This window comes from Oncorhynchus keta, chromosome 23, assembly GCF_023373465.1.
Source record: "Oncorhynchus keta strain PuntledgeMale-10-30-2019 chromosome 23, Oket_V2, whole genome shotgun sequence".
NCBI lineage: Eukaryota > Metazoa > Chordata > Actinopteri > Salmoniformes > Salmonidae > Oncorhynchus > Oncorhynchus keta.
In genome coordinates, this window is record NC_068443.1 from 34,992,693 (window position 1) to 35,018,063 (window position 25,371).

The 25,371-nt window shown below is 44.2% G+C and overlaps 1 protein-coding gene and 1 pseudogene across 7 annotated transcripts; one reads left to right on the forward strand and one right to left on the reverse strand.

Moving 5' to 3' along the window:
• Positions 1–6,007: 6,007 nt before the first annotated feature.
• Positions 6,008–6,614, forward strand: LOC127911089 (protein FAM151A-like; annotated as a pseudogene).
• A 670-nt stretch (positions 6,615–7,284) lies between these two features.
• LOC118402219 (acyl-coenzyme A thioesterase 11-like) lies at positions 7,285–25,316 on the reverse strand. 7 transcript variants are annotated; one of them, XM_035800243.2, is made up of 19 exons: positions 23,980–24,351; positions 20,403–20,588; positions 17,382–19,229; positions 16,914–16,971; positions 16,641–16,813; positions 15,399–15,468; positions 15,221–15,281; positions 14,993–15,094; positions 14,719–14,854; positions 14,410–14,563; positions 13,988–14,107; positions 10,032–10,170; positions 9,830–9,885; positions 9,659–9,725; positions 9,105–9,188; positions 8,796–8,929; positions 8,490–8,654; positions 8,263–8,389; positions 7,285–8,055 (listed from the first exon to the last, which is right to left on the reverse strand). In XM_035800243.2, exons 5-19 carry the CDS (start codon positions 16,786–16,788, stop codon positions 7,867–7,869), a joined length of 1,752 nt encoding a protein of 583 aa, XP_035656136.1. In that variant the 5' UTR covers positions 16,789–16,813; positions 16,914–16,971; positions 17,382–19,229; positions 20,403–20,588; positions 23,980–24,351; the 3' UTR covers positions 7,285–7,866. The 7 variants fall into 7 exon arrangements, with proteins under 7 accessions (XP_035656136.1, XP_052333047.1, XP_052333046.1 ...); XM_052477087.1 differs by lacking the exons at positions 16,914–16,971; positions 23,980–24,351 and adding an exon at positions 24,872–25,316 and having other exon boundaries at positions 17,044–19,229; XM_052477086.1 differs by lacking the exons at positions 16,914–16,971; positions 23,980–24,351 and adding an exon at positions 24,380–24,551 and having other exon boundaries at positions 17,044–19,229.
• Positions 25,317–25,371: the final 55 nt, after the last annotated feature.

Below are 25,371 nucleotides of genomic sequence, written 5' to 3' on the forward strand. Positions count from 1 at the left end.
TGAAACAATCCACTAAGAAACACACATTTTTGTTTTCCGTTGCAAAATATATTTTTGATTTTCTGTTGTCTGGAGAAAAACAATGTTCAGATTAGCTGATAATGTGACATTAAAATACAAGGTGCTGTAAAATAATAGCTCCCCATCACACCTGCAGTTGTTATTGCTAGATCTTTAGATAAAAGGGTATAAATAATTAACCCATCATCTATTGGATACATACATTTGTTCTAAATCATCACTTTCACCTTCTAAGTTTATCCTTGACCCGTGAAAAACCAATAGTTCTCCCTGAAGGGTCGAGTCATTAGAGTGAGATGAGTGGTGATAGGTAGAATACAAAGCACTATCTGCTCTGTGAAATCAATGTGATCTCTGGTCCACAGATAACTGTTTGGCCTGCACTTTTACACAGTAAAACACTCAACTTTCTCTCACTCCACAACAGTCCGACAGTCCTTGTCTGCACCCAATCGTACTGCACTTGCTTTGAGATCTCATAGAACAGAGAAAGAATGTCTGAAGAAGTGAACGATGCATGGAGGAAGAAACCATTTGAAGAAGGAAAGAAGAGGACCAGAGGAGATATATCCGATACTTTACTAAAGAATGGTAGATCCTGCTGTGTCAGTGTAGGTCTCCTTGTACTGCTTCTGACCACCATCATCACCTCTGCCGTTGTGACTCAAAATGCAGGTAACTCAAACTTCTTATTTTGTTTCCCTTTTTCAAGAGAACAAAAAAGACAAATTCACCAGCATACAGTAATCATATATACTTGGAATGTATCATCTACAGTATTGATCTTAATCTTAATTCTTAATACATAGCCGTCTGTGTATCAAAGATAATTGTGTAGTCTAGAGCGATTTTCTAGGTTAGCTAGCCAGCTATTGTCGTTCTTTTAACGCAACGTAACGTAATCAACACTGCTAGCTAGCCAACTAGCCCCCGAATAGCAGCACTGTAGAAACTATTACACTCAACGGAACGACTTGATTAGTGTAGTGTCAACAACGCAGCCACTGCCAGCTAGCCTACAAAGTCAACAACGCAGCCACTGCCAGCTAGCCTACTTCAGCAGTACTGTATCATTTTAATCATTTTAGTCAATAAGATTCTTGCTACGTAAGCTTAACTTTCTGAACATTCGAGACGTGTAGTCCACTTGTCATTCCAATCTCCTTGCATTAGCGTAGCCTCTTCTGTAGCCTGTCAACTATGTGTCTGTCTATCCCTGTTCTCTCCTCTCTGCACAGACCATACAAACGCTCCACACCGCGTGGCCGCGGCCACCCTAATCTGGTGGTCCTCTCTACATTTTCCTCCTCTGTCTCTGCTGCTAAAGCCACTTTCTACCACTCTAAATTCCAAGCATCTGCCTCTAACCCTAGGAAGCTCTTTGCCACCTTCTCCTCCCTCCTGAATCCTCCTCCCCCTCCCCCCCTCCTCCCTCTCTGCAGATGACTTCGTCAACCATTTTGAAAAGAAGGTCGACGACATCCGATCCTCGTTTGCTAAGTCAAACGACACCGCTGGTTCTGCTCACACTGCCCTACCCTGTGCTCTGACCTCTTTCTCCCCTCTCTCTCCAGATGAAATCTCGCGTCTTGTAACGGCCGGCCGCCCAACAACCTGCCCGCTTGACCCTATCCCCTCCTCTCTTCTCCAGACCATTTCCGGAGACCTTCTCCCTTACCTCACCTCGCTCATCAACTCATCCCTGACCGCTGGCTACGTCCCTTCCGTCTTCAAGAGAGCGAGAGTTGCACCCCTTCTGAAAAAACCTACACTCGATCCCTCCGATGTCATCAACTACAGACCAGTATCCCTTCTTTCTTTTCTCTCCAAAACTCTTGAACGTGCCGTCCTTGGCCAGCTCTCCCGCTATCTCTCTCAGAATGACCTTCTTGATCCAAATCAGTCAGGTTTCAAGACTAGTCATTCAACTGAGACTGCTCTTCTCTGTATCACGGAGGCGCTCCGCACTGCTAAAGCTAACTCTCTCTCCTCTGCTCTCATCCTTCTAGACCTATCGGCTGCCTTCGATACTGTGAACCATCAGATCCTCCTCTCCACCCTCTCCGAGTTGGGCATCTCCGGCGCGGCCCACGCTTCGATTGCGTCCTACCTGACAGGTCGCTCCTACCAGGTGGCGTGGCGAGAATCTGTCTCCTCACCACGCGCTCTCACCACTGGTGTCCCCCAGGGCTCGGTTCTAGGCCCTCTCCTATTCTCGCTATACACCAAGTCACTTGGCTCTGTCATAACCTCACATGGTCTCTCCTATCATTGCTATGCAGACGACACACAATTAATCTTCTCCTTTCCCCCTTCTGATGACCAGGTGGCGAATCGCATCTCTGCATGTCTGGCAGACATATCAGTGTGGATGACGGATCACCACCTCAAGCTGAACCTCGGCAAGACGGAGCTGCTCTTCCTCCCGGGAAGGACTGCCCGTTCCATGATCTCGCCATCACGGTTGACAACTCCATTGTGTCCTCCTCCCAGAGCGCTAAGAACCTTGGCGTGATCCTGGACAACACCCTGTCGTTCTCAACTAACATCAAGGCGGTGGCCCGTTCCTGTAGGTTCATGCTCTACAACATCCGCAGAGTACGACCCTGCCTCACACAGGAAGCGACGCAGGTCCTAATCCAGGCACTTGTCATCTCCCGTCTGGATTACTGCAACTTGCTGTTGGCTGGGCTCTCTGCCTGTGCCATTAAACCCCTACAACTCATCCAGAACGCCGCAGCTCGTCTGGTGTTCAACCTTCCCAAGTTCTCTCACGTCACCCCGCTCCTCCGCTCTCTCCACTGGCTTCCAGTTGAAGCTCGCATCCGCTACAAGACCATGGTGCTTGCCTACGGAGCTGTGAGGGGAACGGCACCTCAGTACCTCCAGGCTCTGATCAGGCCCTACACCCAAACAAGGGCACTGCGTTCATCCACCTCTGGCCTGCTCGCCTCCCTACCACTGAGGAAGTACAGTTCCCGCTCAGCCCAGTCAAAACTGTTCGCTGCTCTGGCCCCCAATGGTGGAACAAACTCCCCACGACGCCAGGACAGCGGAGTCAATCACCACCTTCCGGAGACACCTGAAACCCCACCTCTTTAAGGAATACCTAGGATAGGATAAAGTAATCCTTCTCACCCCCCCCCCTTAAAAGATTTAGATGCACTATTGTAAAGTGGCTGTTCCACTGGATGTCATAAGGTGAATGCACCAATTTGTAAGTCGCTCTGGATAAGAGCGTCTGCTAAATGACTTAAATGTAAATGTAAATGTAATGTCATACAATAATGTTAAAATGACCTTTTGTATTTACTGTAGCCTACTGTATGTGACTTCCTTATTTCACTTTATAACTAGAGTTTACATGGTAATGATAGATAACCGGCTGTGACTAGGAGATAACTGTGCCTGTGGATACTGCTCGGGACCTCTGAGACGATCCTACCGTTTGCTACTGATGGACACATGCTAGACTTCCTTGTCCAAACTGGAGACATCAGGGAGAGAGACACACTGCATGCCACCTGGTATCACCGTGCCAACAAGTCAGAGATGAACAAAGCACTCCAAAGTAATGTATTTTGGTAAAATATGAATTGTTCTCTGAATTCAATTTAACTTTAGCAGTATAGTACAGAAAGTGTCAACATCAAGTATACAGAGGGGATTTGCAGTAGTAAAAGCCTGGGTAGTATTCATTAGGACACAACTTAGCAAAACGTTTAGCTAAGGGAGGGACTACCTGAATGTGTTTCTTATTGGACACAATCAGGTAGTCCCTCCATGTTTCAGTCCGTTGTTGGCACCTAATGAATCCAACCCTGTTCTGTCAACCCCTCTAGGTTCTATCATGGTTCTGGAGAGAGTCAACGTGACCACCAGCCCCATCAACACTCTGGGCCAGTGGCTGGATGCAGTGCTCCAGTCAAAGAATGGTATCAAATCTATCAATACAACTTTAAATTTCAGTTAGGGCCTTAGCTTCTTCTGGTCCTTTAGTACAAATCAATAATGTCGATCAATTACCTAAAAGGATCAGCTGCACAACATAATATAGCACATTTAATCAACTGTTATATGTTACGAAACCAGCTAGCTAGACTAATGATATTGATACACTCGCTAAGGCTAGGGGTTCTAAGCCTAGCTACAATTGGCCCAGCGTCGTCCGGGTTAGGGGAGGGTTTGGCCGGCCGGGATGTCCTTATTCCATCCCGCACTAGCGACTCCTTGTGGTGGGCTGGGCTCATGCATGGTGAGTCCGTACGGGAGTTGCAGCAATGGGGCAAAACTGTGACTACCAATTGGATGTCACGAAATTGGGGAGAAAAAGGGGTACAAAAAAGATGCACTATGCAGAAATCACTTTGCCATTTACTGGTTGCTAAAGTTCTAATAGTTCGCCTAATTTCAGTTTGTGTCAAAACAAGCAGTCATTGTGTAGAGAATCATTGTACCATCTAAACCGCTGTGAAATATATTTTCAGCTTTTTAAAGCTGGTGTACTCAATCAAAAGTAAAAGATACAAAAATGAAACTTAAGAACGGGAAGCATAGAAATAGCACATAGAATAGATCTACCGCTTCTTAGACTTGCTTTCAATGAAAATGACAGATCTATAACCTAAAATCCTACGTGAATTTGGTCATTATATTGTTGCTTTAAATTACATCTAGCTTTAACAAGACTCCCTGGCAAAGCACAGCTGGGTGCTGCTGCCACCTGGGGATGGAGTGTGGAAGTGGTAGTGTAGTGTCTAAATATGCTCCTAAGAACTAACCTACCTAATGCATACAACAGGTATATGATACTATTGTACTTGGACTCCTTCAGGCATAAAGCTGAACTTCAAAAGCAGTCAGGCGGCGACTCCCTCCCTAGACTTCCTGAGCATGACAAACCAGACTAAAGGGATGAATCGACCAGTGTGGCTGAATACTGACATCCTCCCTGGGTCCAACGTCGCAGCTTTCTGACCTGTCATTAACGGATGTGAGTGAGTAGCCAGGAAAGAGCAATCCTATTAGCCAGATGTACGCCATCATCGGCATGTACGCCATCATCGAAAATGCTCCACAGAAAGTCACCTTTCCCGTCCACGCTGTAATGGCCAGAAATAGACGGCCTCACAACAGCTGGCTGCTCAGTCAATCGCCAAGGTAACTAGAACTGCTCCTATATACAGTAATTGATCTAGTTAGGACTTTCAAATCGTTCAATCACACTGGGAGGAGGTTACGAAAATATCTCAGGTTTGACTCGTTCACACTCACTAGTTATCACATTGGACAGCAACAAAGGATCTCCACTTTTGGTTAGACTGTGGAGCTTAAAACGTTTCTCGCAAAAAACAATAGTGTGAACGACCTGCTGTTCGTCAGGGACAACACCAACCTTGAACTGGTCTGAACTGAACCTGTCCCAGTTCAAAGAAGCTGCCAGTAAGAAAACCTGTGGAACTCCCAAATCCTTTGTATGAGGTAATCTACAGTAACTAACGTATGTCGTCATACAAATCATAATTAGCCTATTTGTTATTATTACCATTCCCCTTTTCGGTCTTGAAAATGTAATTACTTCACAATAAGGTATTTTCAACAACTAGTAAAACCAAATGGTATTTCCAACCAGTCCATCCTGATGCTAGGACTAAGTTGTATGTGTTTGTGTGATTGCAGAGCAGAGAACGGCTGAAAAGGTTCTACCCTGGGGACCTGATTTGACTATTTTCAGCCAAAATATTGAGATTGTTCCACTGGATGTAGTGGCAGTCACAGACTGAGCCTCACTGCTTTCCCTGCTGTCAGGTAGACCTGGAGGGATTATGATGGGGTGCAACCTAAATGCCACCCATTGACAATTGCAACGATGGGTTCTATACAGATGGGGGGGGGGGGTTCATCACAATTTGAGTCCAGCGACATTCATACTTTCTCAAATTGACAATTGAATACAGAGGTCAAATCTCCTGATTGCTTCATAACCTTACACAGTGCCAGTGGGATGCTCATCATTCCAGTGGGATCTGGTTCTACCCAGCCTGGAGTCCCAGTGGTGGACAGCTCCCGTCCAGAGTTCCCTCTCCAGGACTGCCTGGACCTGGTTTTGGCTTCCCCGAAGCCCTGGGGGTACCTACCTGAAGATCCAGTCTTGAGCTCTCTCTCCACTTCCTCAGCGTAGCCTACCACTGGGACCTCCTGTATGGCCCCATCTCAGTCAACATGGCCCTGTTCCATGGTGCCTCCCAGACCCAGGGCTACATCTCCGGGAGGAGAGTTCCTCCACAGTCAACCAGGTCTTCTATATCACACTGGCCCCTAGCTGGCCCCTTGAAGCCAAGGGGGAGGGGTATACCAGGGTGGAAGACATGGAGGAGGTACTGAGGGGGCCCTGGCAAGGAGTGTCACTGCAGGTGAGGGCCGAGCCACTAGGTAGGTCTGTGAAGGGGCAGAGGGGGCTTCAGAAGGGGCAGCCACGATACTCACTGACAGTGGAGCACGGCATAGAAAGTGGGATCAGTGAGGAGGCTTCAGGAGGGGCTGCCACGATACTCACTGACAGTGGAGCACGGCATAGAAAGTGGGATCAGTGAGGAGGCTTCAGGAGGGGCAGCCACGATACTCACTGACAGTGGAGCACGGCATAGAAAGTGGGATCAGGAGGCGACAGGCGATCATGGCCAACCTCTGAGAGTGAAGACAGAAGCTTGTTTTGTATATCTCTGAGAAATACCCCACTGGGTAAAAACTGGTTGAATCAACATTGTTTCCACATTATTTCAACCCCCCCAAAAAAATCAATGTGATGCCTGAAAACAGATAGGATTTGCAAAAAGTGCATTCTTTTTTTCACCCAACTTCTTAACTAAATCCAATGACATGATGACCTTTTTTGTTGATTTCGCATTGAATTCATGTTAGTTGACAACTCAACCAAATGTAAATCAAAACTAGACGTTGAATTGACTTCTGTGCCCAGTGGGACAGGTCTAAGATGTGAAGACATGATCGCCTTAAACGGCAGTTTGCTACATTTATTTGTTTTGTTGGATTTGAAGTTATAAAAAATAAAATATTGATTGTACAATTATTAGCAATAATTGTCTACTCTTTTGTAATTTCTATTCAATATATCCCCCTTTTTTTAATCGCCTTAGTTTAAGATGAGATATTGTTATCTAAGATACAATATTGTATGTGTAAGGTGAAACATTTAATAGCCTCGTCATAAACAAATTAATAAAACATACCCGACATTTCAAATGCAATTCTGACCCTTTATTGTCAAATAAAGTGCTCTTCTCAGAAGTAAAAAGACATCTGGTTAGTATTCTTTCTCTGGAAAAGTCCAAACACTTAAAATGATTTCAAACATCATATTTTTCACAAGTTATGATTGGGAACATTGTTCAAAAAGAAAAACATATAGTTTTCAACACTAATAATCCTTGCTGTCAACATGGCTCAGCTTAGTGTGTGAAGAGGCCAGAGTGCTCTGGGCAGGCTTGAGCCAGGTCACAGGGGGTTGGGTGTCAATCTAATGAACACAGGTGGGGAGTATAGGGAGACTAAGTGCTTTAAGAGACAATCGTAATTAATCACAGCCACAAAAAAACATCCCAGATCCCAGATCTGTTTTGCTAACTCCTACATTCATGGCCATTGTCAATGACCATAGGAGTTGGCAAGACTGCACAAACAAATCTGGGAATTAGGCTCCTTTCATAAACCATTCTAATAAAATAAACAGTTGAAGATAATCGGATCCTCTAATGACAGTGTGTTCAATCGAGCAGTACAATAGTCATCAAGGGTGAGGGGGTCAGGGTGGAGAAGGATAAAGGGTTAGAGTTGTGTACGTTTTAGTGTAGAGGAGGGTGGTTGGGACTGGGGGGTGGAGGCATGGTCAACCCTGTTCTCCTGGAGGAAGGTGTTACAGGTGCAGAAGATGCCGTAGAAGCTGGAGGAGAGCCCGGCGATGTCTGTGGAGATGTAGGGCAGGACCTCGGGAGACGCCTGGTTGAAGTAGGAGATCTAGGAGAGCCAGCACAAGGATAGGAGTTAACATCATCAATAACGGTGCAATCTGTCATGTTCGTTTTCCCAGTGGAAATTCAAGGTACTTCAAAGCAAAAGGCAAACAATTACTTTTGCCAAGACCCACCACTTTGGTTTAAAAACAAGTGCAGTGGGAGAACTTGTGAGCAGACCTACAAAATGACAGTTTACACACTTTCTTACCTTGGAGATATCTTTGGAGACCTCCAGGATGCTGAAGCCGGCACACAGCACCTCTCCCCTGTTGTAGCCCTCTGTAGGAGGGTGTGTGGGTAGAGTGACCGAACGCAGAGCAATAACATAAGGGTCCCTTGGAAAGGCGCAGAAAAACATTGTCACTCAATCGCTTTCACTCGCATGGTCTCCGCTCTTTTTTTCTGCCTGTCTGTGTCTGTCAGTCTGCCACTCACCCGCTGTCACACGGTGGTCTCCTGGAGGCCAGGAGGATGAAGTCCTGGACCTTCCCTCCCTGATCGGCTGAAGGGCTGTTACTGGTCCCATCCTGGCCTATGGAAGGAGTCACCACGCGGTACAGAAAGTCATCATCGTTCACCCTAAGAATCAGCTCACACCTCCTGCACAGGGAACGTCATGAAATCAGGAGAAGCCCGTCTGACACATTACACTGTAAATGTGGGGGAGGCCGCTGTGTACACTCTTGAGGCCTTATACGCCACCTGAGAGAGTCCAGAGTGTGCGTGCATACAGATACCCACTCGTAGTTTGGGTCCCACTCCACTCTCTTGCTTAAGTCAGAGAGCAACATAAAGGCCCTCTCAGCTGGGATGTCTACCTCCGTCTCGACCTTAAAACTCAACACCTGCTTCTGCTCCAGGGTGTACAGGCTCACCTGGTGGACAGAGGAGGATTACAGAAACCAGGATTAGAGCCCTTAGTTTAACATGGGCCCCGAGTTTTTCCTAGTTCGGTCATGTGATCGAGAAAAATTCAGGGCCCCCTTGGCCATAACCTGTGGTCCACTCTGCCTTGTGGTTAACCTAAAAGAGAGTCTCAAGAAAGCTCACCTTGTTTTTCTCAGAGTTTAACAACCAGTTGTTTCTGGCGGCCAGCATCTTCAGAGCAGACACGTTGTTGTAGCTGAGGTACACCTGTAGCCGTTCACGATACAGTCAAAGTCAGTTGTTACTACTATCACAGACTACTATCATATTACTACTGTATGTGAATAGGAATTGTTCCACTATTCACATTTTACACTCATTTATCTTCAAACACGGTAAGTGCAATGTTTTCATTGGGGCAATTAGACATGACATAGCACTTTTGCAATCACGTTATCACCCCGGCGATATGGTTTATATCTCATTTCACGGCTAACGTGATTGGACAGTCCATAAAACCCGGCACACGTATGAACTTTGGTTTTTACTCGTGACTGAGACATGCTTATCATTCTTCTTCATCTTTCTTGACCAGCATTTCAACTCCTGTCGGTACGGTTTACCTCTCACGTCTAAGTTGTATCAACTGTTATGTTAAGAGAGAACCCGAGTGAGAACCAAAGCTTGTAGTCAGTGACTACATTGAGACATTTGGGGTCCCCCTTCTCCTCCTTTACCTGGTTGCTGAGGTCCCACGGTACAGATAAGGGCACCTCTGTCTGCTTGCAGGATATTATGTACTTCCTGAATAAACACCAAAAAATATATTGGCATCTCCGTTTTGTGCCCTAATTCCAATTATGATCTAGATTTTGCAGTAATGTTAACAAATGGGCTCATCTGTTCACCTGTCGAGTCTGATCTTGTTTCTAGCGATGGCCTCCTGGTAACGTCTCATTCCCTCCTGTCAGTGAGATTCAGATCAGACAACAGGACAATATTGTGAAAATTGTTTAAAATAGGGCCCTTAGTTACAGTTTAACATTTTTAGTTCAAATGTGAACATTTATCTAATCTTGATCAGTTGTGAATGAGCATCAGGTGACTGACCAGCGGTTCGGGTCGTATCCTTGGCAACGTGCATGGCTTGCCTTCCTGGTCGCGGATTTCAAAGGTCATGAAGGCGCTGTTGATGTGTCTCAGAGGCTCCTCCCCCTGATAAGCCTCCGCACACACGCCCACCTCCATGCTGCGACATCACGGGGAACACTCACGTTACCATCTCAGGTCAGCAGGTCAGATCCAATGAAAGTTAATGAGTGAAACTTGAACTTATTAGATTGATTGATCAATCCATTACCGGTAACACTTTAGAATAAGGTTACATTTGTAAAGGGTTTATAAAGGGTTTGTAATTACACTTTTTTTTAAATTCCAGGAATTAAGGCCTCATCTGAAGATCTCAAGTCATATTTTTGGTGTGGTTCGGAGAATCCCTGACTTTGTGAGATCTGCCCCCATCTGTGAAACGCGATTGAAATAAAGACGACCTGGAACGTGCACAGCATTCTGTGTTGACACTGACATCATGTGACAGTGCGTCAATTTCTATTCTGACTTGTAATGTTAAAGGGGATCCCTCAGGAGAATGGCCAGAAACCAACACCTCATTCGGCCGCCTTTCGTTCCAGTACTCTGCTGCCTGTGACTGGAACGAATTGCAAAAATCGCTGAAGTTCGAGACTTTTATCTCCCTCACCAACTTCAAACATCAGCTATCTGAGCAGCTAACCGATCGCTGCAGCTGTACATAGTCTATTTTATTTTTTTTATTTCACCTTTATTTAACCAGGTAGGCTAGTTGAGAACAAGTTCTCATTTGCAACTGTGACCTGGCCAAGATAAAGCATAGCAGTGTGAACAGACAACACAGAGTTACACATGGAGTAAACAATTAACAAGTCAATAACACAATAGAAAAAAGGGGGAGTCTATATACACAATGTGTGCAAAAGGCATGAGGAGGTAGGCGAATAATTACAATATTGCAGATTAACACTGGAGTGATAAATGATCAGATGACCATGTACAGGTAAAGATATTGGTGTGCAAAAGAGCAGAAAAGTAAATAAATAAAAACTGTGGGGATGAGGTAGGTGAAAATGGGTGGGCTATTTACCAATAGACTATGTACAGCTGCAGCGATCGGTTAGCTGCTCAGATAGCTGAAATAGCCCACCCATTTTCACCTACCTCATCCCCACAGTTTTTATTTATTTACTTTTCTGCTCCTTTGCACACCAATATCTCTACCTGTACATGATCATCTGATAATTTATCACTCGTGTTAATCTGCAATATTGTAATTATTCGCCTACCTCCTCATGCCCTTTTCACACAATGTATATAGACTCCCCTTTTTTTTCTACTGTGTTATTGACTTGTTAATTGTTTACTCCATGTGTAACTCTGTTGTCTGTTCACACTGCTATGCTTTATCTTGGCCAGGTCGCAGTTGCAAATGAGAACTTGTTCTCAACTAGCCTACCTGGTTAAATAAAGGTGAAATAAAATAAATAAAATAAAATAAGGTTTCCACTTTCTTTTAAGCTATAAATATTGGTATCAATGCATGATCCGTAGGTTTTCACTTTCCTTAGAAAGGTATCTTTTCAGCAGTTATAAATGTTGGTAATTCATTTGTTAATGGGCAGTGGATTGTCACTTTAAAATAAGGTATACATTTTGCAGTTCTACATGTGGGTAAAAAATCTATAGATTATTTGAGAGTTCACTCAGAGCTTAGACATACACGACCAAAAGTATGTGAACACCTGCTCGCCGAACATCTCATTCCAAAATCATGGGCATTAACATGGAGTTGGTCTCCCCTTTGCTGCTATAACAGCCTCCACTCTTCTGGGAAGGCTTTTCTACTAGATGTTGGAATATTGCGGTGGGGACTTGATTCCATTTAGCCACAAGGGCATTAGTGAGGTCGGGCACTGATGTTGAGCGATAGGTCTGGCTCACAGTTGGTGTTCCAATTAATCCCAAAGGTGTTTGATGGGGTTGAGGTCAGGGCTCTGTGCAGGCCAGTCAAGTTCTTCCACACCAATCTCGACAAACCATTTCTGTACGTACCTCGTTTGTACACGGGGACATTGTCATACTGAAACAGGAAAGGGCCTTCCCCAAACAGGTTGCCACAAAGTTGGAAGCACAGAATCATCTAGAATGTCATTGTATGCTGGACCGTTAAGAGTTCCCTTCACTGGAACTAAGGGGACTAGCCCGAACCATGAAAAACAGCCCCAGACCATTATTTCTCCTCCACCAAACTTTACAGTTGGCACTAAGCAGTCGGGTAGGTAGCGTTCTCCTCGCATCCACCAAACCCAGATTCGTCTGTCGGACTGCCAGATGGTGAAGCGTGATTCATCACTCCAGGGAACGCATTTCCACTACTCCAGAGTCCATTGGCAGTGAACATGAGTCACAACTCCAGCCGATGCTTGGCATTCCGCATGGTGAGCTTAGGCTTGTGTGCGTCTGCTCGGCCATAAAGCTCCCGACGAACAGTTCTTGTGCTGACACTGCTTCCAGAGGCAGTTTGGAACTCAGTAGTGAGTGTTACAACCGAGGACAGACTATTTTTATGCGCTGTATGCTTCAGCAATCGGCAGTCCCATTCTGTGAGCTTGTGTGACCTACGACTTCGCGGCTGAGCCGTTGTTTCTCCTAGACGTTTCCACTTCACAATAAAATTACTTAGAGTTGACCGGGACAGATATAGCAGGGCAGAAACTGATTTGTTGGAAAGGTGGCATCCTATGACGGTACCACTGAGCTCTGCAGTAAAGCCATTCTCCTGCCATGGAGGGTGCATGGCTGTCTATGGAGATGGCATAGCTGTGTGCTCTATTTTATATACCTTTCAGCAACCGGTGTGGCTGAAATAGCCAAATCCACTCATTTGAAGGGGTGTCCACATACTTTTGTATATATTGTGTACTTATAGGCAGTATTGGGTACTCATCACTACATACATGAGAAGATTCAACACTTTGTTAAACATGTCCAGTCAATGAATGCTGGGTATGAAGACCAAAACTTTCCACGTTGTGAGAGGATACCTCCACTGTTTCACCAACCGAAGGTAATACGGTTACCATTTCACACCAGAGCGTTCACCATACTGTCAAAGAGAAGTGGTAAGTGTGTTGACATCATCTGGAAAGGGGTCACATGTTAGGAATGATGATTGAATAATGTCCTGGAAGTACATTTGGCATCAAGGTTTCAAAGGTGGGTCCAGACACCATGAAAACCAACCTCTTCTGTTTCTGGGACAAAGCACCAATGCATCAAACCCAAAAGTAAGAAAATAAACTCTTGTTCCACTGTGCAACTATTGAAAATAAGGTTGCATGATGATGCATAAGGGTCTCTTTATAAATGGTTAATAAGTGGAGGTAAATACTGGCTCAGTATTTGGCAAACACTGACCTGTTTATTGCACTATTTTGACCAATGCGATACAACAATTTGTTAATGGTTTATAATGCATTCACAAATGATCAAATAAATTGTTAATAACTTTATTATAACCCCTTTACAAATAAGAGCCTTATCGTAAAATGTTCCCCCGAAGACTTACCCAATAACATGAGCACAAGTACTCACCCAATAACATGAGCACAAGTACTCACCCAATAACATGAGCACAAGTACTCACCCAATAACATGAGCACAAGTACTCACCCAATAACATGAGCACAAGTACTCACCCAATAACATGAGCACAAGTACTCACCCAATAACATGAGCACAAGTACTCACCCAATAACATGAGCACAAGTACTCACCCAATAACATGAGCACAAGTACTCACCCAATAACATGAGCACAAGTACTCACCCAATAACATGCGCACAAGTACTCACCCAATAACATGAGCACAAGTACTCACCCATTGATTTGAAATACTCAAATACAACGACAACAAAATCACTGTCAAACCAATTTATGATTTTGCTTCATACAGTAAATGATCTAAAGCTCACCTGTTCTTGAATGCATTGTTGACTATGGCTTTGAGGACCAGCCGGTCGCCCACGTGTGAGGGACCCCTGAAATGGAACATGTCTATGCTCTGCAGGGTGGGGTGAGCGTTACACAGACGACTGGAGAGGAAGATGACACAGAGGAGTAAAAAAAGAATAATAATAATTTAAAAATGTCATACGTTTTGTTTTATCTGGAATCAATGTGTAATAACATTACTACACTCGGGCTAGTGTCAAAATACGACCATCGCACTCTCCCAAAAGTTTGGTTGGAGCGTAAACCCCCCCCCAATTAATCTAGCTATGCAAAAATGTGATAGGATTGCGCTCATAAACCCTTTTTTGGAACTGGGCACCTATCACATCTTTGCGTATTTAAGAGAATTACAGATGGTGTGCATCTGGTGTTGGTGTTATACCTTGCAGCGATGGTAGCCACGTTCTCCATCCAGGCCATGATCTGTCCTCCGAACGTGTTGACCTGGTGGTTGGCATGAGTGGGAAGAACCAACTCAACACTCTCCACCCGTGTCCTCTCTGCTGGCACCGCCTTCTCAGCCTCCTGGACCTCCACTAAAACACACACACACACACACACACACAGGTTATTACAGAACGTGTGTCAGCATACACAAATTCAATATTACTCAGCATGACGAGTCATACCCCATTACAGTTCCTGTAGTGGTGTTAGTCCTCCCGCAAAGGTCAATGCCACAGCGACTGACCTTGTTGGAAGGCCCTGTTAGCGAGCAGGTCCTTCATGATATCAGTGTGGACGAGCCTCATCCTCCTCCTCTCAGCTGCTAAACTGTGCTCCACCTGCTCCGCCTGTGTACAGGGGACCAACGGACGCAGCTGCACCTGTAGAGTGGACACCCGCAAAGTCAAGTTAATTGCCGATTACAGCAGAGAGCAGACACACACTCAACATTACTCAGCATCAACACTTAAACGTCAACCCAGCATCTTTATAAAAGGCACTCTCTCATCCAGTACCACCTTCCCTCCCGTGGTGCGCTGGCTGACAAACGTGGCAACCGCCCGACACACACTCCAGTGAGTATCGCTGAACAGGTCTTCACAGCTCACCACGATGCCAACCTTTAGACACACACAAAGCATCACAGTAGATATCAAAATCACCGGAATTTAACTATTGCGCAGTTGGAAATCAATCCGTTTGGATTTGGACTGGGTATATGTCATAGGGTTTGAATGTGGCCTGACCTCCATGCTGGTGTTGAAAGCTCGATTGACTTTGGCCTTGATGTTGACCACCTGTCCAACCCTGAAGAAACACACACACACACACATCCTTAAGTAAGCCATACTTTATCAGCAGTAGTTGTCATTAAGAGAGAATGCACACAACAAAATAAGGCAACCTAACAACACAGACACCTACCCAATAGTGTGTTCAAAGTGGATGTCGTCGACCGAGACAGTGACACAGGGACACCCAGCATGCCTTTCAGCTGTGGTGAGTAAATAAATAATGAGGTTGTACTTCCTGTCTAGAGAGTGCAGATTACAGTTAAGAACGGACTACTGTTCAACATACTATACATAGTGTGCCAAGCTTAGGGCTCTCGTGAGTGCAAGAGTCACTTTCTTTTTGTCACAGCAGCACATCAGTAGGAAAAGTGTGACCCTTCAGTCCCGGGATACTGTCCATTAGCCTAACCTGACCATGTTTTCTCCCCCTAAACAAAAGTGACAAATTGTTATGCCAGAGTCAAAGAGTCCACAAAGTATATTTCATCCGTTGTTATAAGCATAGCCTATTACTCCAGATGGTCAGTAACCGTGGAGTACTCAGACGTCAAGTAGCAGTGGAGTACTCAGACGTCAAGTAACAGTGGAGTACTCAGACGTCAAGTAACAGTGGAGTACTCAGACGTCAAGTAACAGTGGAGTACTCAGACGTCAAGTAACAGTGGATTACTCAGACGTCAAGTAACAGTGGAGTACTCAGACGTCAAGTAACAGTGGAGTACTCAGACGTCAAGTAACAGTGGATTACTCAGACGTCAAGTAACAGTGGAGTACTCAGACGTCAAGTAACAGTGGAGTACTCAGACGTCAAGTAACAGTGGATTACTCAGACGTCAAGTAACAGTGGAGTACTCAGACGTCAAGTAACAGTGGATTACTCAGACGTCAAGTAACAGTGGAGTACTCAGACGTCCTAGAAACATCACCGCTGGTTTTACCTGTGAAGATAACGCTGGTCAGTGTCACCAAATATTACAGTGTTACAATGTGTTGACATTTCATAGTGAGAAACTATGCCATCATTATATACGCAAAGGGCTTCCTGAGCATGATGTGGACGCGATATTATGACTCAATCATGTCTTAGTAAAAGTTTCTCTTAGGTTTCATAGCTATGCAACCTAATCATGTCTCACGAAGGAACTTCAGTCCCATTGCCCTTTAGTGTTCTTAGTTTAAACCTGCGTTGCTGTTCTTCTCCATTTGTGTTCTGTCTTTTGTCAAGTTCTGAGTTTTGTCTGGACCCCAGGAAGAATAGCATCTGCTTCTTCAACAGCTAATGGGGATCCAAATAAAAATCCTTAAAATTATCATCCAAAATGGACCAATAAACCTATTCCCACAAGCCCACTGTGAGCAAGAGCACACACACCTGACAGACAGGCTGTAGAGTCCATCCATTTGAGCAGCTCTCCCACGCTGAGCTCCTGGCGGTGGTTGGCATGGCAGGGCATCACTATCTGGCTCTTCTTCACCTCTGTTGGGTTCCTGTACTCCTCCCCATTTTGGTGTCTGCTCATTTTAGGGGTCCCGGAGATGCTTTCTCTAGGAAAAGACATATGTTAGTTAATGCGTTTCATTTGGGTGACCTCCAACATGTTACCCATAAAACTAGGCTATAGCCAGCAAATACAGAAATACCTACCATCTAAAATGAAATATAGAATATGCTTTATAATTCCTGGGTTTTATAATCCCTGGGTCTTCAAAGGGTGAAATAGAAAGAGCAGTAGCAAAGTTAACTGGCAGTAGAGCTCGCCTGCTCCATGACTCACCTGAACTCAAATATACACAGTAGGTGTGACAGATTCTTGCGCAGTGCCAGTGATTGCAAAATCTTGTTCTGCTATTGGAGCTTCCCTTAGACAGCGAAGTAGCAGCAATGCTAGTTCATTCTATTCGACAGCTGCAAGTACCGTCGTAAAAAACGTAGCAGCACATTAGCTCAATTAAATCTGAGCTACCAGCATGAATGGACACTGCACTAGTGATCGCAAAGGTAGCTAACTGCAGAGAAAAGTTCACTCCAAAGTACAAACATGGAATCAAAATGCCCACGCAGCAGTGGAATCAGGATACGACGACGATAATTTGATTTTGTTTATTCATTTACCTCAAAAGGTATAACACGCACGGAATATTTCGAGATTGGGTTTTTCCAGATCGCGTACTCTGCCCATGTAGTGTCGACAACCTCCGACGCGCTTCAGGTGGTTATGATATTGTGGTCGGACAGTTTTAGTGACTGTGGGTAGGACGTGACGCTAATAACACCCTCCACATTTTAAGGTGGAATGGATCATTTCACCGGCATATTTCAATGTATCTTGAGTACGACATATAGTCCATTTTAATTGTGTGACATCTGTAACCACTCAATAAGTTATGGAAACATTTATTTTTATTTTTTATAATGTGTTTATCATAATTACATAGAAATATAGACGTAACATGTGAAGTGTTGGTCCCATGTTTCATGAGCTGAAATAAAAGATCCAAGAAATGTTATATTTGCACAAAAAGTTTTTCTCAAATTTTGTGCAAAAAAATTGTTTACATCCCTGTTAGTGAGTATTTCTCCTTTGCCAAGATTATCCATTTAAAATGACAGGTCTGGCATATCAAGAATTTGATAAAACAGCATGATCATTACACAGGTGCACCTTGTGCTGGGGACAATAAAAGGCCACTAAAATGTGCAGTTTTGTCACACAACACAGTGCCACAGACGTGTCATGTTTTGTGGGAGACTAAAATTGGCATGCTGGTCTGCAGGAATGACCACCAGAGCTGTTGCCAGATCATTTAATGTTAATTTCTCTACCATAAGCCACCCCCAACGTCCTTTTATAGAATTTGGCATTACGTCCAACCGGCCTCACAACCGCAGGCCACGTGTAACCACGCCAGCCCAGAACCTCCACATCTGACTTCTTCACCTACGGAATTGTCTGAGACCAGCCACCCGGACAGCTGATGAAAATGTGGGTTTGCACAACTGAATAATTCCTGCACAAACTATCAGAACCCATCTAATCTGCATGCTTGTTGTCTTCACCGGGGTCTTGACCTGATTGCAGTTTGTCGTCGTAACCGACTTCGATGGCCACCTGCATGCTGGAGAAGTGTGCTCTTCATGGATGAATCCCCGTTTCAACTGTACAGCGTTGTGTGGGCAAGCAGTTTGCTGATTCCAAAATTGTGAACAGAGTGCCCCATGGTGGTGGTCTGGTTATGGTATGGGCAGGCATAAGCTACAGACAACAAACACAATTGCATTTTATCAATGGCAATTTAAATGCAAAGATACTGCGACAAGATCACCAGACATGTCACCCATTTAGCATATTTGGGATGTTCTGGATCGACAGCGTGTTCCAGTTCCCACCAATATCCAGCAACTTCGCACTGCCATTGAAGAGGTGTGGGGCAACATTCCACAGACCACAATCAACAGCCTGATCAACTCTATGTGAAGGAGACGGGTCACACTACACGAGGCAGATGGTCACACCAGATACTGTTCTCTGATCCACACCCCTACCTTATTTTTTTTAAGGTACAGTATCTGTGACTAACAAATGCGTATCTGTGTTCCCAGTCATGTGAAATCCCTAGATTTAGGGCATATTTCATGTATTTCAATTGACTGATTTCCTTATATGAACTGTAACTTAGTAAAAATCTTTGAAATTGTTGGATGTTGCATTTATTTTTGTTGAGTGTAATTCAAAACCACAACAGTCCGAGGGTAGAGAAACACAATCAAACGTTTGACTATGATGAGATAGATTATCTAGAGTTTCTGTATTTTCAGATATGACAGTATTGACAGTAGAAATGGGAAGGTTATTGTTGTTGTTCAGGCGCTGATTTTTGCAGCTCACACAGCTCCGTTCAGATAAAGGGAGAGGAACCTCTGGAACGTTTTAGACTTGTACCCCGACAGACCTGGAGGAATCTGAAGAGGCAAAGCAGAGAGAAGAAGAAAAACCTGGTCATATGTTTTCAAATAGCTTTTGTATAAAAATCTAAGTTACTAAGTAAAAATTGATTCACTGTTACTATCCATTTCTGTTTATAACAAATGTGTGACAATTGTAGGACCTGCAAAACTGCACAGCTGTACAGTGTATTTTGTAACTGTTAGATTATGTCCAAAATGAAATCTAGAATCGGCTTCCTATTTCGCAAACAAAGCATCCTTCACGTGCTGCCAAACATACCGTCGTAAAACTGACTATCCTACCGATCCTTGACTTTGGCGATGTCACATTTACAAAATAGCATTCAACACTCTACTCTGCAAATTGGATGCAGTCTATCACAGTTTTGTCACCAAAGCCCCTTATACTACCCACCACTGCGACCTGTATGCTCTCGTTGGCTGGCCCTCGCTTCATATTCGTTGCCAAATCCACTGGCTCCAGGTCATCTATAAGTCTTTGCTAGGTAAAGCCCTACCTCAGCTCACTGGTCACCCAAGCAACACCCACCCGTAGCATGCGCTCCAGCAGGTATATCTCACTGGTCACCCCCAAAGCCAATTTCTCATTTGGCAGGCTTTTCTTCCAGTTCTCTGCTGCCAATGACTGGAACGAACTGCAAAAATCACTGAAGCTGGAGACTCTCCCTCACTAACTTTAAGCACCAGCTGTCAGAACAGCTCACAGATCACTGAACCTGTACATAGTCCATCTGTAAATATCTCATCCAACTACCTCATCCCCCATACTGTTATTTATTTGATTTATTTTGCTCCTTTGCACCCCAGTATCTCTACTTGCACTCATCTTCTGCACATCTATCACTCCAGTGTTTAATTGTAATTATTTCACCACTATGGCCTATTTATTGCCTTACCTCCCTTATCCTATCTCACCACACACTATATATAGACCTTTTCTATTGTATTATTGACTGCATGTTTGTTTATTCCATGTGTAACTTTGGTTGTTTGTGTCGCACTGCTTTGCTTTATCTTGCCCAGGTCTCAGATGTAAATGAGAACTTGTTCTCAACTGGCCTACCTGGTTAAATAAAGGTGAAATAAAAAATAAAAAAATGTCAGTCAAATCCTATGCATCTGTAGGTGTATTGACTGGTTTTGCTGACAGATAAACAGTAGTATTACCTTTATGGTTCTGCTCCTGGTAGACCTGGACACTCTGCAGGTCGATGGTGGGAGAGATGGGATAGAACGTCTCAAGGACGTGGTCGGCTGTGCTTTTGACCTCCTCCTTACCAGCAAGCATTGGGAGAGGGGCCATGCTCTTTAGCAGTAGCCCGTTCTGTTCTCACACGTGGAACAAGTCTTCACCTGGGAGGGAACAGGGGATCAATAACAGGTGCAATATAACGGCTAAGCTATTGATCAATGTCGGTAGTAATTTATGGCTGGCAGTTTACAAACCTTTTTATTTTTATTTTGTGTGAGCATTTACCCACCTTTAGCAGGAAAATGCATTCAAAGTAAAGGGAATGTTTCTTTACTTACCGCGAACGACGATCAGCGTTTACCCAACTATTTTTTTTACCACTACATCGGCTGATGGCTGGGTTTCAATGCAAGTTGCGTTATAGTGCAGCGCACTAAACAGCAAACAACGCGCCTTTAAAAGAGCATTTTCCCCCTGACGTTCACCGACACTGCATTAATGATTAGCGCTACACATGTCGGCTGAAGCGTAATTTACTATTAGAAGTTTGTTATATTGTGCTATAACACCTTGTATTGAATCCGGGCCTATACTCCCCTACATATTTATCTGGACAGTGAAGCTAAACTTTAAATTTGTCTTTATACTAAATGTCGCTCTAACTTTAAATACCGGCTCTATACTTATTTGCGGGTATTTTCATACATGTCTTTTTTAACGTTTAGAAAATACTTGATGTCAATGTCAAGTGTTCACATGTGTGTATAAGCACATGTTTATGTGAGACAAGTCATAAGGTGTAACTAAAATAAACATTCGGAGTCACCAGAAATTCCGGTTACACCATATGCCGGGGGCGGCAGGTAGCCTCACCGTTAGAGCGTTGGGTCAGTAACCGACAGGTTGCTAGATCGAATTCCCGAGCTGACAAGGTCAAAATATGTTGTTCTGCCCCTGAACAAGGCAGTTAACCCACTGTCCCTATGCTGTCATTGTAAATAACAATTTGTTCTTAACTGATTTGCCTAGATACATAAACAATGAATCACAATATGGTTGTACTGAATGATGTCAATATGTTTGTATTAAGTTATTCATCTACAGGTTTTTGTAGGATAAGGGTGTTTTATGTCAAAAACTTTTTTTATCAAGCAGCTAATACTGAAAATATGTTTATGTAAACAACTACTAACCTATCTATCTATATTAATTGAGGGTCGATTTGCAGATGCATTTATCGTCAGGATACAGATTACTGCTAACTAAATTGCAAATAAGCCACAGAAACCCAGTCGTTCTACTTTGGGGGGAGTAGATGTAACAGTATAACTTTAGTCCGTCCCCTCGCCCCAGGGACCTTCTGCACACATCAACAACTGACACCCACGAAGGATCGTTACCCATCGCTCCACAAAAGCCACGGCCCTCGCAGAGCATGGGGAACCACTACTTCAAGGTCTCAGAGCGAGCGCGCACCACCACTAACTAGCTAGCCATTTCACATCGGTTACATCGACAGCAGTCTACGATCGGAGGGAAGCCAGTCCTACGCCACCATATCTGACTTGCTTAGACATGATGAGAGAGCAGTATGGGCTCACCTGGAGTAGGTCCTAAGAGATGTCAAGAACAAGAATCCACAAATCATGACACTCCACATGATGAGCTACGGTCCCATCACCCAATACAGAAACAAGAAGGACATGTAATCTACTTCGCACTCTGCCACATAGTTACGGATTCAAACAAATCACCTTTCTGAAAAAGGCCCACGGGAAGGGGGCATCAGATGGCATGGGTTCACCACACCTTCCCCCTCGGGTACTTTGTTGGATCGAACAACAGAAATGGAAGTGAATGAGGACATACAGCTCACTCAGCTTACACTTTCTACCAATCTTCTTTAACAAACCATCTCCCTTTTCCCCCAACATTTTTAAGTCATTCGAAATGAGGGGTCATCCAATGAAAAAAACTAAGATATTTATTATACTGTAACTTATAATTTCCTTAATGTTGAATATTTGAGACCACACATTTATTCATGTTTTTTTGCTTGAAATAATGGTCCGAAACCCTTAATGATTTGTCTATTTCAGGCACACCCGTTGCTGACAGGTGTATAAAATCGAGCTCACAGCCATGCAATCTCCAAAGACAAACATTGGCAGCAGAATGGCCTCACTGAAGAGCTCAGTGACTTCCCATGTGGCACCGTCATAGGATGCCACCGTTCCAAAAAGTCAGTTCGTTAAATTTCTGCCCTGGTCAACTGTAAGTGCTGTTATTGTGAAGTGGAAACATACATCTAAAAGCAACAACGGCTAAGCCGCGAAGTGGTACAAGCTCACAGAACCGGACTGCCGAGTGCTGAAGCGCGTAAAAAATGGTCTGTCCTGGGTTGCAACACTCACTACCGAGTTCCAAACTGCCTCTGGAAGCAGGCACAGAGAAGCAAACGCTACCTTCTCCGATGGGCCCAGAGAGCAAATCAAATGCACTATAAGCCTACTGCTCAGATGACTGTCTGCAGCACTCTGGGCCTGCCGGGAAGGCAGAGTTTACACCTTCAGACACATGAAATGGTTCAAAATAGCAAAGAGATGCTGTTTTTATGAGTGAATTAATGTTTCAGTCCTTACTCAGCACTGTCAACACTTTGTATTCAACACTTTTATAAGCCATAAAATGTGAGCTCTTCCTACTTCCACTCAGCGCCCCAACTTGTACAGCAGCAGTAATGAATGAGTAGGAAAGTGTTGTATTCGGCGAACGTGACAAATAAACTGATTTGATGCACTCGTTTTGAGATCAGAGCGAGAGCTGCATGTAGCCACGTGTGCACATTTTGTTAATGGACAAACTTTTACTATTTTATTTGTGGATTAATTGTCGGAGTAGAGGACCATGTACATTTAAGGTAAAATAACCCAATGTTTATATCCCTGGACAAATTAGTTAGCAACAGCAAGCTAGCTAAATTGCCATAAATGTTTAATGATTTTTGACCTGTCCCCAAATTAATATAGTTTGTTTTGATATTTCAACCAACGTGACCTGATCGCGTCTGGTGTGGATGGACGAAAATCAACATGCGTCAGTGTTCAGCGTACTGTACAGTTTACCGTAGCGCCCTCGACAGGGAGATTCTGTAACAAATAGCATTATTAACATCAATCAGACGGATAGCTACCAAATATATTTGTTTTCCCTCGCATCTAGCTGCCTGATACAGCTGGCCAGTTGATCGTAATGTAGGATGAATTATACAGCTAGTTAAAGGTAGCTACAAGTCCAGTGGCTAGCCAGGAGTTCGTATGAAATGTATAGGCTACTCTCCGGTGAACAACACTATGCACTTTGTCCACTGCCAGTCTTATGAACAGCTTACTGAACACGGTTGTTTGAATACATTCCATGAAGTACATTGCTTTGTGTATGTTTTTAAGCATACGAAAACATCCCCTTTGCCAGTCAAACATTTTAAGCACAATTGTTTCAATGGACACTGCTAAGATTTGTAATAGCGGTGTTGAAAACATCCTCACTCACATCTACCACGTTTACTGCTCGCGGGGTCTCCACCCGGATCATAAACACGGTGAAATTGGCGAAAGGGAGGGGTTTGGCCCACCCCAATCATAAACACCGTGAAATTGGCGAAAGGGAGGGGTTTGGCCCGAGAGCGACTTCGCTTCCTTTACTTCTTCTTCGATGAGGTTTAACGGCGGTTGGCAATCCAAACACTTTTGCATTACCGCCACATACTAGACTGGAGTATAACTCCCTCATACTTAGCTTGAAAATTAAAATAAATCAACAAAAATACCTTACACTCAAACGCACCACCCTACTCCACTAGTCCTACCTCAGGCCAACAGCTTGAAAGGACAGGACACCACCACTCAACACACCCTGTAACTCTTCTGACAAGTCTTGTACACCCAAATACCTCTCTGCAGCTGCCACCACAACCTCATTTTTCAGCGACTTGTGTTCCATCCCTCCAGTACAGTTGATAACCATTTCTATAAACACAAAAAATCTAATCTTACTCAAGCATATATCACTTGTTGACCTATCTCTCTGTACTCGTACAGATATACTACTCACACCACTCCTTTCAGGATCCCTCCCACCCCAACCCATCTTCCTCTACTTTCTTCACTGCCTCAGCATATGACAACTTCTGCACTACTCTAACCCCGGAAACCTCAACCTGCCTCTCTCACAACTGACATTTCTGATCCCCAGCCCTATGGGCACCCTTCCAATTAACACATACCATTACTTTCCCCAATGCTACTCATTCCTTTCTCTCATGCCCTTCTGCACACTTCTCACACCTAAGAACCTCCTTCGTACACACTGCTGCCACATGCCCATAAGCTTGACATCTGTAACAACGTAATGTATTAGTATCAGAGAACTTCACCACACCTACCCCTTCCGATACTTCGCCCTCGTTCACTTCCATTTCTCTTGTCTTCGATCCGACGTACAGCTCACTCTGCTTACACTTTCTACCAATCTTCTTTAACAAACCATCTCTATTTTCCTGCCATTTTTAAACGATTCGAGCTCACCCTCTTCCTTACCCCTCTCTCTCTCTTCAACCTCCTCTGCCTCTCTTTTTCCCTCATTCCTCCTTCATGTTCCAAGTATGTCTCCTTATGATAATACTGCACTTCTCCTGACATACATCTTATTCTTGCCCTCTCAAGGGATGCCATTTTCCTTATCTCCAGCGCGCCCAGTCCAGACACAACAACGTGTCCCTCTGCACAATGAATGGACCAAAATTAAATCATTTGTTTCGCACTTCAGCAGCAGCAGGCATCAGTAAACCACTAATAATACTACTATTTAAAAACCATATCTGCTAGTAATCAAAAGAGGCCAGTTCTGTAAATCAATGGGCTTCACGTGAGGAAATGCTCATTT